This window comes from Archocentrus centrarchus, chromosome 23 (genome assembly GCF_007364275.1).
Source record: "Archocentrus centrarchus isolate MPI-CPG fArcCen1 chromosome 23, fArcCen1, whole genome shotgun sequence".
In the NCBI taxonomy this organism is placed as follows: Eukaryota; Metazoa; Chordata; class Actinopteri; order Cichliformes; family Cichlidae; genus Archocentrus; species Archocentrus centrarchus.
Genome location: NC_044368.1, coordinates 13,443,084 through 13,456,403, shown reverse-complemented (window position 1 = coordinate 13,456,403; position 13,320 = coordinate 13,443,084). Strand labels below are relative to the sequence as shown.

At 41.5% G+C, this 13,320-nt stretch overlaps 1 protein-coding gene across 1 annotated transcript; it reads left to right on the top strand.

Moving 5' to 3' along the window:
* The first annotated feature begins 10,448 nt into the window (after positions 1-10,448).
* On the top strand, positions 10,449-11,693 carry tmem229a (transmembrane protein 229A). The gene has a single exon (XM_030720651.1). It carries the CDS (start codon positions 10,464-10,466, stop codon positions 11,535-11,537), a length of 1,074 nt encoding a protein of 357 aa, XP_030576511.1. The 5' UTR covers positions 10,449-10,463; the 3' UTR covers positions 11,538-11,693.
* The last annotated feature ends 1,627 nt before the right edge of the window (positions 11,694-13,320 follow it).

Here is a 13,320-nt window from a genome sequence, read left to right as displayed (position 1 = left end):
TATATTAATTCAGTGTTAATTAATTAATACTTAGAGAACAAGATTTCATTATTGCCAACTAGTCTGTGCATTCAAAGCAGTGGTAGGAAACCTTGTGAGTGTCATAATCTGTGACTGATCTGAGTGATCTTCTGAGTTCCCTGGTCTAACACCTGTCTTCTATCAAGCCCCATCACCTGCATGATTTATGGGCCAGCTCGACCTTCCAGTCTCCACCAGATTATCTGCTCAGTTATGTTGCTCATTTGAAATCCTTTTCCTACGTGACCGAACGTTTGTTTCCTTGTGCCTTTCAGTGAATGCTCCTCTGGCGGCTGCAGGAGTGGACACCACCACCTCTCATCTCTCCATATCTCCCAGGGCTGGTCATTCCCCCCTGAAACTCTTACCTGCTGCTGCACTGCCTGCTCACCCTCCCATGTCTCCTCTTCTCCTTGGAAGGATAACTCAGCCATAAGACAGAAAACCTAGTAAAGACTGCAATATCTGCACTTTCTCAAAATGTTCTCAGAATCACTTGGAAATCTGAATATTAGATTAACTCTCTTCTCCTTCCTCTCCCAGAACAACCTCCCCACACTGACTAACCAGCCACCCCAATTTCCTACAAACATTTGTAACACCTGTACAACAGTATAAAACTTTAAAATAATTTTGTGTATTTTGGGTCACTTAAGAAAAGTTTCAGGCCAATGTAAGGACATTCAGGGTATTTTTGCTGCTGTCAAATGTCAAAACGGATCAAATTTGATCCGAATAGTATGTAAAAGTTAAGGCAAAGGTCATATGTTTTTTTTTAATGAGACTCAACAGGGATCAGGGGGAAAACAACTATAGTGTTTGAGAAAGAAAAGGAGAAAAGTAATCAGAACCACCAGTGGAGCAAGAGGTTTATTAACATTTTAAAACAGATTACATAACTGTGGCCACAGGAAAAAACACACACACAAAACTTGCAGGCCTACAGGTCAAAAGAAGGAGTAAGGCAAACAAGCAAACACGCTCCTTTCCACAGAAAAGAGGAGGCAGCTTAAATGCTGGCAAAAACAATGGTCCACTGACATTAGCAACGCTCTCTCTCTGTTGAGCTGATGGCTGATTGGAGTCGGCTGGGCCCGAACCGCCGGCTCCATGAGACACAAGAGAGAAATACAGAGACGGAGAGAAAAAAAACAATCCACTTCACATGGGCCATAACATGTTTATTGATTTCAAAGCACAGCACTCAGGGTTGAAAATGTTACTGAGTGCCAAGCAAGTTTTGATTGGACTTTTGAAATGTCACCCAAAAAAAGAAGAAAACTTAAAAAAGCAGCAGCTGGGTTGACAAAAAAGGGAAGCTTAGGCCACAGTGCTTGGGGAAAAAAGAAAAAAAAATATCCTTACTGTAAAAAAAAATAAAGTGTCTGTGTTTCATCCATCCGTTTTCTTTAATCCAATTCAGGGTCGTGCACGGCTGGAGCTTATCCCAGCTATCACAGATTGAGTGGTGGGGACACCCTACAAAGAACAGGGCCAACACAAAGAGACAGATGTGGGCTCATCGCTTTAAAATCATGTGCTGTGAATTCAGCATTCAACGCAGTATATTACCACAGGAGCTCTAAAGCTAAATGCTAATATCAGCTTGCTCACAGTGACAGTATTTTTAGACCCAGAACTTTTTGACCACACTTTGTATGTGTTAGAAAGCTGCAGTAGTTAACACAGGAAGTTGTAAACATAAAGAAAAAACACACTCTGAGTTTTCTAAATCGCTTTCAAAAGCTCAACAGATCTCAACTCAATAGAGCGCCTTTGGGATGCGGTGGATCGAAAAGATTTGCGTCATGGATGTGCAGCCAAAAAATTCGCATCAAGTGCGATGTGATTGTGTCAATATGGACCAAAAACTCTGAGGAATGTTTCCAGCGCCTTGTTGACATTTATCTTTATCTTTATGTCATAAAGAATTAAAGCAGTTCTGAAGCCACAGGGAGATCCAAACCAGTGTCAGCGAAGTGTAACTAATGAATTGGTGGGTAAGCAGCCTAAAACTGACTTATGAGTGATAAAATGTGTGCTGCAGATGTGGACATACAGGAATCTGTATCTTGATGTTTAATACGTGTAATGTTCAACATATTTGCCATCTCAGTGTGACTGCATACTAAGCTTTTGTGTGAGGCTGCCCAACAGAAATCCCCCCGGACTCAGCTAACTGGAATATGACAGTAAGGGAAGAAAAATGCTGAAGAGGAGGATGAGGAGAGGAGGTAACAAGCCCTGCCACTGTCAGTCTGAAAGATTAAAAGAGCAATACTAAATACAAGCTATGTAGAAGTAACAAAAAGAGAAACGAAGGTTAGGATGAAGTTGAGGGTGTAAAGGGGAGGAGGAGGAGGTGGTGGGAAGGTTATTTATGACAAGCGTAAAGGGGGGGGGGGGGTCACTAAGGTTACTGCAGGGGGGAGGAGAAAGAGGAGGAGAGGATGGGCAGGAAAATGAGATGGGTGATGATGGTTAGGAAAAGCACAGATTAATTATACTAGTAAATCTACTGGGAGTTACCCAGGAGAGACAGGAGATAGTAAGTCAAAAATAAGGAAGCTGGGAGGAGAAGGGTGAGGAAAGTAGAAAGTCTCCAACAATAGAATTATGCAGCTAGTATTAAATGAATATTTAAAAATATTGCCCATCATCCTTGGAGAAGATGTGATTCATAAAATTGCAGCGGAGGAGAAGCAATCAGCGAATACCAGTTGGGTGAGTGTGATTCAGACAAAAATGAATTAGAATATCAAAAGCAGAGAGGAGAGGAGAGGCAGAGGCGGGGAGTGCAGAGACGTATAAAGCAAGGTGACACAGGGTGAGTCAGGTTGTTATGTTGCTGTGTGACCGGGTGAGCCCTGGAGGGTCTCGGGGTTGCACAGAATTTCAAATGAGGAAGAAGCTGCAAACAAGAGCTGCCCCTACTCCGGGGAACAGTGCAAACCTCCTATCAGTTAGACTGATCTTTATCCCCGCCTTTCCCCTCTCCCGACTCAGTAAGGAGCGCTGCTAATTCACATGCACTCATGCAGAATTCCACATTTAAGCAACAGGCACAGACCTGCTTTGAAAAGAGATCAGAAATGCATAAAATGAAAGCAAACAAGAAACTGTAGAAAATGACCTATATGCACACACACACACACACACATGCAGGCTAGGTGCACAAACACATCACACTACCCAAACTGACCATGAGACAATACGAGAGCACAGGGGCCAGCAGTCCATTCAATAACAGCTCAAATTGGAGGAAATGGGTTCTGAAATTACATTTTCAAAGGTTCTCATTTTAAGTGCATGACTGCAGATTCACATTCATTTCCTGTGGGACGGAGGGAGGGGGTCAAGCGTCACATCCATCAGACATGGCGCAGTTTCATCTTACAGCCATTCACAACCTGTAACGAGCTTAACGGGACAAGAAAAATGTTTTTTTTTTTTTTGTCCAGCTGGGGAGAGGCTCTCGAGCACCTGATGCATCCGTTTTGTGCATTTACAAGCACCTTCGTCATCTGAAGTGCATGGTCTGCAAATGTCCTGCAAATGAATGAATGTATTCAGATGGTGGGCTTCAAATGGAGAGGCGTACTGTGTGATGAGGAGCAGAAAATATTCAGTCAGCACAATGCAGTGAGAGTTTGGCCATTATTTTATCCGTACACACTCACTTGGTGCAAAAGCTTCATCATCACAGTTTTTGGATTAAAAAGAGGGGGGGGGGGGGGGGGGGGGGGCAGCATTTTGGTGTCATGGGGCCCACCCAAGCCAGTGGGAGTGTGTGTCACACTGCTGCCATCTAGTGTTTAGTCCCAAATAACAACATTTTGAAGCGGCACAAAGAGGAATTGTTTTGATTTTTAACAAAAGGAGGGATGACCGATATAACTGTATATATATTAGTAATAATAATATAATATTGTATATCATTAAATGTTGGAAATCTCTGAACATTAGTGAAAGGTAAGGTGTGTGCTAAAGTGTGATGAAAAACAGCATTAGGGTGGAGGATCTGAGGTGCCATCAAGAGACTGAGAATGCGTTTTGCACTTAAGATGGAGCATTTCCATGGTCTCTTTTTCTCTAATACTCACTAGGATTCCCCTAAAAGACCATTAAAATGCATCACATTTACAAAAGCAAACAGACTGACAGACAAAAAGCTCAAGGTCTGCAGACTCTGGACATAAGGCACACAGATGTTTCACTGAAGGACACAAAGGGAACTTGTACGAAAGTGTAATAACGGTAGCCTGAAGCATCCAGATCAAAGGCACTTCCCTCGCTTCTTTTAAGTCTCATAAATCTGTGGGAATTTGTTTTGCTGGACTGATTTTAAGTGACAACTGCTCACAGGGGAAAGAAGCCAGCTTTATTGTTTGAGGTCTCTTCAGTGAAGTACCACGCTGAATACTTTATGTGCATGATTATAATAACCAAGGCATTGTGCAACATCAAATGTGTTGGAGCAATAATAAATGAGGATTACTCAAAATAATTTTGCAACACCGTGAGATAATTTACAGCCCCACAAAAAAACATTTTTTATCTGGATTATAAATGAACTTTCATCCACTTTTTTTTCATTTCTTCTCATGATAAAACAAATATTTGCTTCTCTGTGTGCTCTGATAAATGAAATTAAACTCTAAAATATGAGTGAAAGTGTGGAGGAGTACAAAGAAATCTAATATAGGAGGCAGCACTGACATTCTCTATCTCTTGTTGACTCAGATCAGGTCGGAGTGAAGCTTCACTGCACAGAATAATATTCAAAATCCAGAAATAATATGAATTATTTTTAGTTTGATTAATCTTACCAGGATCTGTCTGACTGAGATGTATGATACAGTTGCCTTTGGTTTACATAAACTTTGATAATTAAAGAATGGTGCACAATTTTGTAATATACTGCATACAAAAACAAACATGATTTCATAAAAACATTATTAAACTGTCAAAAGACAACAATTGTTAATACCTAGTGTAAATCGGGTAGCATTTTGAGTCATTGTTTTATGTTTTATTGCACAGTCTTTAGCTTTATACAGCAGTTTGTTGTTGCATCTACCTAGTTTGTTGAATGTAGCTTCAAAAATCAAAGCACAGATTAATGCAAACGTGTCCATTTGAAAAAGTAGAACACTGCCTATAACCACAGACGCTGACTATTGCTCATTTGTGTAAACAGGCAACCAGCCAATCACTTGGTATCAACTCAATGCATTTAGGTATGTAGATGTGGTCAGGACAACCTGCTGAAGTTCAAGCTGAGCATCAAACTGGGGAAGAAAGGTGATATAAGTGACGCTTTGAGTGTGTCACGGTTGTTGGTATTGGTGTGCAGATCGATCCAAATATCGATAGTATCGATACAACGCTGGTATCGGTATCGGATCAATATTAGTATGATAGGATCAATGCTTTAGTTTGTCTCATTTAATTTCAGTACGTTCCTCCTGTTCATCGGAAACATGTCTGTGCCAACACCGCTCCTCTCATGCAGACGCACTTTGCTCCGCCCCCTCCTCCACGTGACTCAGCCGCACTGATAAGTGATAAAGCGGAACAACTTTACAGCTCCAAACAGTGATGCATGTTGACGCAGATCCCCAGCACAGAGATTTAGCCCACTGTCACAGTCCTTTCAGAGAGGTCAAGAATATCTAGGTAGCTCATATAGAGGTGAAAGTAATGTTTCACTCATGACTCGTGTTGGTTCTTCAGCATTAGTGTTATTGGTCATCATAGCTGTTACTTCAGCAGACTGATTACTTATAGACTATATTCAAATAATATATTAAAACTGAAAAAATAAACCTCAAACATGAACTATGAAAAATGTCTAAATATAATGTGTTTTGTGTTGACTGTCAAGTCTGTTTTATTTATATAAAACATTTAAACAGCAGAATCTGACCCAAAGTGATTTGAACACAGGCACATTTACATTCCAGGTCTCCATGTTCAAAATACGGGAAACGCTCAAAGGTGTGTTTTGTTGTGTTGACTAATTATTGTGGAAAGTAATAATCACAGTAATTTAGTGGTCATTAAAATTTGACCAGATTTGGCAAATTGATGATGAGCCAGCTCATAAATCATAACTGCTCTCCCCTATATAAGCTACCTTTATAAGAAAAATGTATCCATCCAGGTCAGAGAAGAATGTCCAGACTGCTCTAAAACAGCAGTAACTCAAATAACTATTTGTTATATGCAAATCAGACAAACTAGCAATCAGATGAGGATTATATAGGACACAGGTGAGGGCAGAACACAGGAGGAAAGGCTCAACATGAGGTGAAAACAATCAGCGAGGGAAAATGCAGGCAGTAAAAGTAGAACTGGAAAAGAAGGCTAATCTTCAAAGTCAAACAGGAAAGAGAAACGACACGAAGAGGGTAAAGAAGACATCAGGGACAAGGATACACAGAAAGCACAAACACATAAAGGTGCACATGAAGATAAGAGGGAAGAAGAGATAATGAAGAGTAATGTGAGAGAGATGGTATTATGTTTATGCTGGCATATATATATAAATATATAAGTATATTTGACTCAGGATATTTGAAATGTGCGCTGCTTTCTCGCCTCTAAATCTGCTGTCACTATTCGGTGAGTGAGATATCACTAAACCATGCAGAGGAGCACCGTTATCTCTGTGCCCCCAAAAAGTCCAGTGATATCTCGATTTCCTGCGTGCGTGCGCACAAATACACACTCGCGGTTTTGGATTCCCACACATACAAACGCACAGGCACGCGTAAACAGATACACAAAAGCACACACATCGACACGCACCTTCACACGGAGAGCTCGCTCCCAAAAGTGCAACCTACAGAGGCGCGCTGACACTCCCAGCAATCACGCAGCACAAACAATTTATGCTGAATATTTTTGTGGGTTTTTTTTTTTGTTTTGTTTTTGGGTTTTTTTTTCTGAGAAGCCATGACTGCTGAAATAAGTGGAATATAAACACAGGCAGATTCATTCAGTCTCAGCAGGAACACAAACGCACACACTCAGGCGTCCTCTGAGCAAAGCACCCCAGTCAGAAACAGTCAGGGCTCAAAGGAAAAACGCACATCTCAAGAAGAGATAAGCGAGCAGCAAAGACTTTTTTGTGGTTGCATCAACAACTACCGCACTGTGTCACCCACACTCACTTCAAAGCCTGTGATGAAAACGCACTCAGTTCCCTTTACTGCAGTCACACGCTCAGCAGTGCCTCTCTGTGGTCATCCAAGCATACTGAAGCGTACTGAGCTGAATCTTTTCTTTATATGACCACAATACCACCTAATCTATATTACTAAGGGCTGCGCAGGGGATTAAGGTTTAAAGTGGTCTAGCACACATTTTACACAAGCCTCTGCTGTTATCTGCTTAGAGGATAGTGTTGAGGACTGCCACTCATAAAGAGGGTGCTGCTTTCAAATCTGTATTTTCTCCTGCAATCAAAGACATGTTAGATTAGTGCAGCCTAACTAGGCCCGGGACAGCAGTTCAAATGCGATTCTTAATATCAAGAGTTTCAGTTCCTGATTTAAAAGTTTAAAACCTGAAGATCCTTTTCTCTCGCTTGCTCGCTCTGTGTGTGTGTGTGTGTGTGTGTGTGTGTGTGTGTGTGTGTGTGTGTGTGTGTGTGTGTGTGTGTGTGTGTGTGTGTGTGTGTGTGTGTGTGTGAGAGAGAGAGAGAGAGAGAGAGAGAGCATTTCAGCACAGTGTCTACTGAAACGTGTGCAAATTCATACTTGTGTCTACTGTTTGCCACATATTTTGCACATTTCCACAAAGAAATCGTAACATAAAAAGATAAACTGCAGCTCATTCGGAATTCAGCGGCTTTTGAGTTACAAGTTAGGACCAAATCATTGTAATCATGGTCACTATTATGTTTGGAGTGTTATGAGTATAATGATGCTAGAATAGTGGATGATTATTAGCAGTAATCTATTCGTTTAAACCACTGAGAGAGCTGTTTTTAAACCTACTTTTTATCTATTAAAGTGCAGCAGTAATGAAATAGTGAAGAAAACCATAAAAGGCAGCAGAGAGAACCATCATCACTAGTCTGCATGCTGAATCCATAGGTTTTTGTTTGTTTGTTTGTTTGTTTTGTTTTGTTTTTATGTATTCTCTCACCCTGATGTAAAATCAAATCAAATCTGAACACATGATTTATGATGAAGGCTATCTATCAATGTTCAAGCCCCAGGTGTGGATTTGATGGGTGATTTATTAATTCTAATGAAAGCCGATGCGTTGGTTTGCTGTACGCCTTTCACAAATGAGTTTTGTTAGCTTAGCATAACAGCAGAATAATCGGCTGTAATTATCATTAATGACTCGTAATTATACAGCGTCAGGACGTCGCAGGGGGACGTGAGCTCAATTACTAACCGCGTCTGCAGCCATGCCGCCTCCTCCATCAGCTTCTCTCTTGTGCTGCGTTCAGCTGCTATTGGAGATTTGCAGGATCAGCTCTATTTTACTTTGCAGGCATCAGTGGCTAAATCAAACGTCATGATCATCACATTTACCATTTCTATCAGCACGATTATGGGTTATTAACATTGTTTTTTTGTAATGTTTTGCTTGCATACAGTTGGTTTTAGGTTTTATCCTGTTATTATTAAAATACATTCCAGTGCAAAAGTCTTGAGCTGCCCCCTCATTTATTTATATTTTGCTTCCAAGGAACCAGCCTTTCTTGTCATTTTTTTTAAAGTGGTCTTGAGTAATAGTTCCATATGCTTTCTGAAGGTCTTTGAAAGTATTTCTCTGGACATTGGCTGCTTTTTTACATATTTTCAGTCCAGTCCTTGTCTGATCATTTTCAGAGGAATGTTTTTTGTTTGTTTGTTAAGCCACTAAACACTGACCTATGAATCATCCAACTATTAAGCACCTAAGTCAAGCAATGAACCAGTGTTTACATATAGGAGACAACTTATTAAAGAACTGATTTTAAATTGTATCTTTAGGAACTTTGTTGCTAAGTGCATTTATAAAAACACATAATTTGTTACCATTTCTTCAGGAGAATCTATGAAAATACCAAAGATAATACAGTTTGACAGGCATAAAATTGGATTTTTGCACCAACAAAGTGCTGCAAAGTTAGCATATCTCAGCATGGTGTGAAGTGTGACCTTAAAAAATTGATGAAACTGGACAGTTAAGGAACAAAAAAGTTGCAGGCCTTAAACAACTATCTACAGCAGATGAACAGTACCTGAAATTCATGTGCTCAAGACAAACAGTATTGAAAGTCCTTCCTCCAGCAAAGACCTGACACAGGACCTGAGAGATCTGACCCTTCAGTTGATCCATCTATTGTTCAGTGAAGCCTCATCAAAAATGGTCTCAGTGGAAGGATGGCTGCCAAGAAGGGGAAGGAAGGAAGGGAAACAGGAAGGAAGGACTCAAGTATGGCACATTATACAAGAACTGGACTGAAAATCAGTGGCAGCAGGTCTGATGGAGTGATGAATCCAAATGTGAAGTGTTTGGTTCAGTTCTTCATCCATACAGAGGAGGTCAGGAGAGAGGCACTATAGTGAGCATCTACAGCCATCTGTAAAACACAGTGGAGGCTCTGTCACCGCTGAGGCTGCATTTCAGACAGTGGTGTTGGAGAGCTTGTAAACTTGATGCAATTATGAACACAGAAAAGTACCATCAGATTTTGATCCACCATGTAATACATCAGGAAAGCATCTGATTGGTAACAACACACACACACACACACACACACAGAGACAATGGAACACCATCTGTCATGGATTGACCTCCCCAGAGTCTGGATCTTAGCATTATTGAAGCAGTCTGGGATCATCTTGACTGAGAACAGAGCAAAACGCAACCAGCATCCAAAGACTGGTATTTCTTTAAGACTACTTAAAGAAATGCCTCAGAGTTCAGGCTGTGTTGAAAAATAAAGGTGATCATACCAAATACCACATGCTTGTCAAAATATCTGTTAGGTAAGTGATTGTACACCTAAAAAACAATTTAATAAAAAATAAAACATATCCCGGTTTCATTAACTGTAGCTCAACAGTTAATGATGTACCATGCAGAAAAATGTCGCCATGCACACAAAGGAAGGGAGAAGACTGATAGGTAGTTAACATGTATAAACAATGCAAATTTTAAACTTCGCTTTGTAAATATCGTATCAGGAAAGGAATGCACTAAACAAATTAGGGCGTTTTGATGAGAAAAACTAAATGTAAACAGAACATTTACTGGTTCGCTGGAAAACTTCAGAAAACAGGCTTTTCCCTGGAGCACCTGAACGCAGCACTGACTCTACAGTTGCGGGAGATGCTTTTAGTCGCAGCTCGCTCACTACGTGGCTGCAGCAGAACAGAAAAGAAAATGTACAGGAAGCGGACAGCTGAATTGCACCACACAGAGTGATCATGGCCGGTCGGTGGCGAGACGGTCCTCGCATCTGTTCGGGAGAGCGGTACGGTGGCCTGAAACCGGCACGAAAGCTCCGCCAGCAAGAACCGTGCTTAGAAACCGGGGACGCGACGGAGTCGTCGCGGGGGTTGCCGCGATGGATGCGGCTTTACTTCTACGGGATGCACGGCGTGACTCTGGATGTCCTGCTGTCATCCTTGCAGGGGGTTTTAAACTATCGGGACCCTAAACTGGTGGGCTTTTCCTCTCCGTATCTTTACATCATGCATTCACTGACCCACTTTGCGCTGGAAAAGATCTACTCACAGAAGAGGTGCTTCCGAGGCCGGGCTGTGGTGTTTCATCTCGTTTTCTACCCATCCATCTACATCGGGCTGCAGATTCTGATCGGGAACATTAACACTTTGGCCGAGCAGGTGAGGGTAGTTTCTGGGACGCAGCTGGTAGTACACTACATCCTGGCTCTCTACTTCTCTCAGGTGTTTCACAGAGGACTATCACATTTACAGTATCACACCTCCTTCTCCTCCGACCTCCAGAGAAAACTCGAGGGCAGCTGGAGACCTCTTCACGGTCTCCCCGGCTTTGCGCGCTTCTTATTCTTCGGGATGCACGGCTTTCTGGACGAGGTTCTTTTCACCTCTCTGTTCAACCTGGTGGAGAAGTCTGACAGGACCCTCAGCGGTCACACGTCCCTGTGGTCTTTCCTGATGTACGGGAGCTGCAGCTTCGTGGTGGAAAGACTCTACCTTTATCTGCACTTCAGCAGAGGCTGGGGGACGTGGCGGCGGCTCCCCATCTACATCTGCTTCGTCTACACGTGGGAGTTCTCGTGGGGTCTGGTTCTGAGGCAGTTTAACGCCTGCTCCTGGGATTATTCCCACTATCCTCACAACTTCATGGGACTTATCACCCTCCTCTACCTGCCCGGGTGGGTCTGCCTGAGTCTCTATCAGGACGTGCTGTCCAATGTCCTGCTGAGAATCAAGTGCACCAAAGATGTGCATGAGCTGAGTGAAGAGAATGGAGACATTAATGGACAACTGGAGCCAAAGAAAAAACTACTTTGATTTTTAGTTTGGAGGTTTTAAGCAGCCTGCTTCTTGGGCAGACTCTGGACCACGTTTGAGTAAGGAAGAAACACAACCTTCGAATTTTTAAAAGGACATTTATTTATTAACAAGCTGATTTCATGAGAACAAACAACAAAGATTTGAGGCTCCTTCACCTTGTGAAAATTAGCATTTGTGCATATATCAAAATATTGGTAGCATGTTAAAAAACATCCTGCATCTAAGGGTGTAATTCTCCTAGAATTGAATGGAATTTCCACAAATTGTATCTGAAATTACAATGTAATTATATTTATCTAACTATACCACTGGTGGATACACTAGAATAAGGGGGTAAAGACTTATACTGTAAGTTATTTGAAGTAGTATAATTATTTATGCTTTCCTGTAAAACTTGAATTATTACCCTCTTATTCCAGCGTATCTGCTGCTAAGTGTTTCTAGGTAAATACTTTATGGTGCCAAAAGTATTCACTCACCCATCCAAATCATTGAATTCAGGTGTGCCAATCACTTCCATGGCCACAGGTGTATAAAATCAAGCACCTAGGCATGCAGACTGCTTCTATAAACATTTGTGAAAGAATGGGTCGCTCTCAGGAACTCTGTGGATTGATAGGATGCCACCTGTGCAACAAGTCCAGTCCTGAAAATTCCTCACTACTAAATATTCCAGTCAACTGTTAGTGGTATTATAAAGTGAAAGTGAACAGCAACTCAGCCATGAAGTGGTAGGCCACGTAAAATCACAGAGTGGGGCTGTTTTTCAGGAGTTGGGCTCGGGCCCTTAGTTCCAGTGAAAGGAACTGTTAATGCTTCAGCATACCAGGGCATTTTGGACAATTTCATGCTCCCAACTTTGTGGCAACAGTTTGGGGATGGTCCCTTCCTGTTCCAATGTGACTGTGCACCAATGCACAAAGCAAGGTCCGTAAAGACATGGATGAACGAGTTTGGTGTGGAAGAACTTGACTGCCCTGCACAGGCTCTTGACCTCAAACCCGACAGGACATCTTTGGGATGAACTGTGAGCCAGGCCTTCTCATCCAATATTAGTGTCTGAGCCCATTAATGCACTTCTGGAAAAAAGGTCTTCTGGAAAATTCCCATAAACACTCCTAAACCTTGTGGAAAGCCTTCCCAGAAGAGTTGAAGCTGTTATAGCTGTAGAGGGTGGGCTGATAACACATTAAACCCTATGGATTAAGAATGGGGTGTCACTCAAGTTCATATGCTTGTGAAGGCAGACGAGTGAATACTTTTGGCAATATAGTGTGTGATTAAACTGTAATTTCAGGTAAAATAAGTGGAAATTCCATTTTATTCTAGGATAATTATACTCTTAGTCATGGACTGTATTATGAAGCACTTTCAAATATTCCATAAATGAAATATTCTTCAGGCAGGAGAAGACTGGTGCATTGAAAACAGCTTTCTGTGGAGGTAAGAACCTTAGGAAGTTATGAGTACAGGTTAGAGTCTGGACACTTGTTGCCTGTCTTTTCCCTCAGCTGTGCCTGATTTTTCAGGGTCCGGTAATGAAGACAAAACACAGATTCTGACCCTAAATGTTTACCTTACTTGATTTCAGTTCAATTACTGCCGTTTTTATCTATTTGATATAAATTACAGTTGTAACATGAACAGCTTTTACAACTTCATGACTTTGAAAGTGTGAATATTCAGCTGTGTGTGGATTGCAGTGACTGATTTCCTGTCCGTCACATATGACAGCTGTATTTTGGAGTTTTTCACATATACATGAGCATGCTTTAAGTGT

Bases quoted from the DNA above. Each gene is read 5' to 3' on its own strand.
- tmem229a (XM_030720651.1), top strand. From the start codon at position 10,464: ATGGCCGGTCGGTGGCGAGACGGTCCTCGCATCTGTTCGGGAGAGCGG.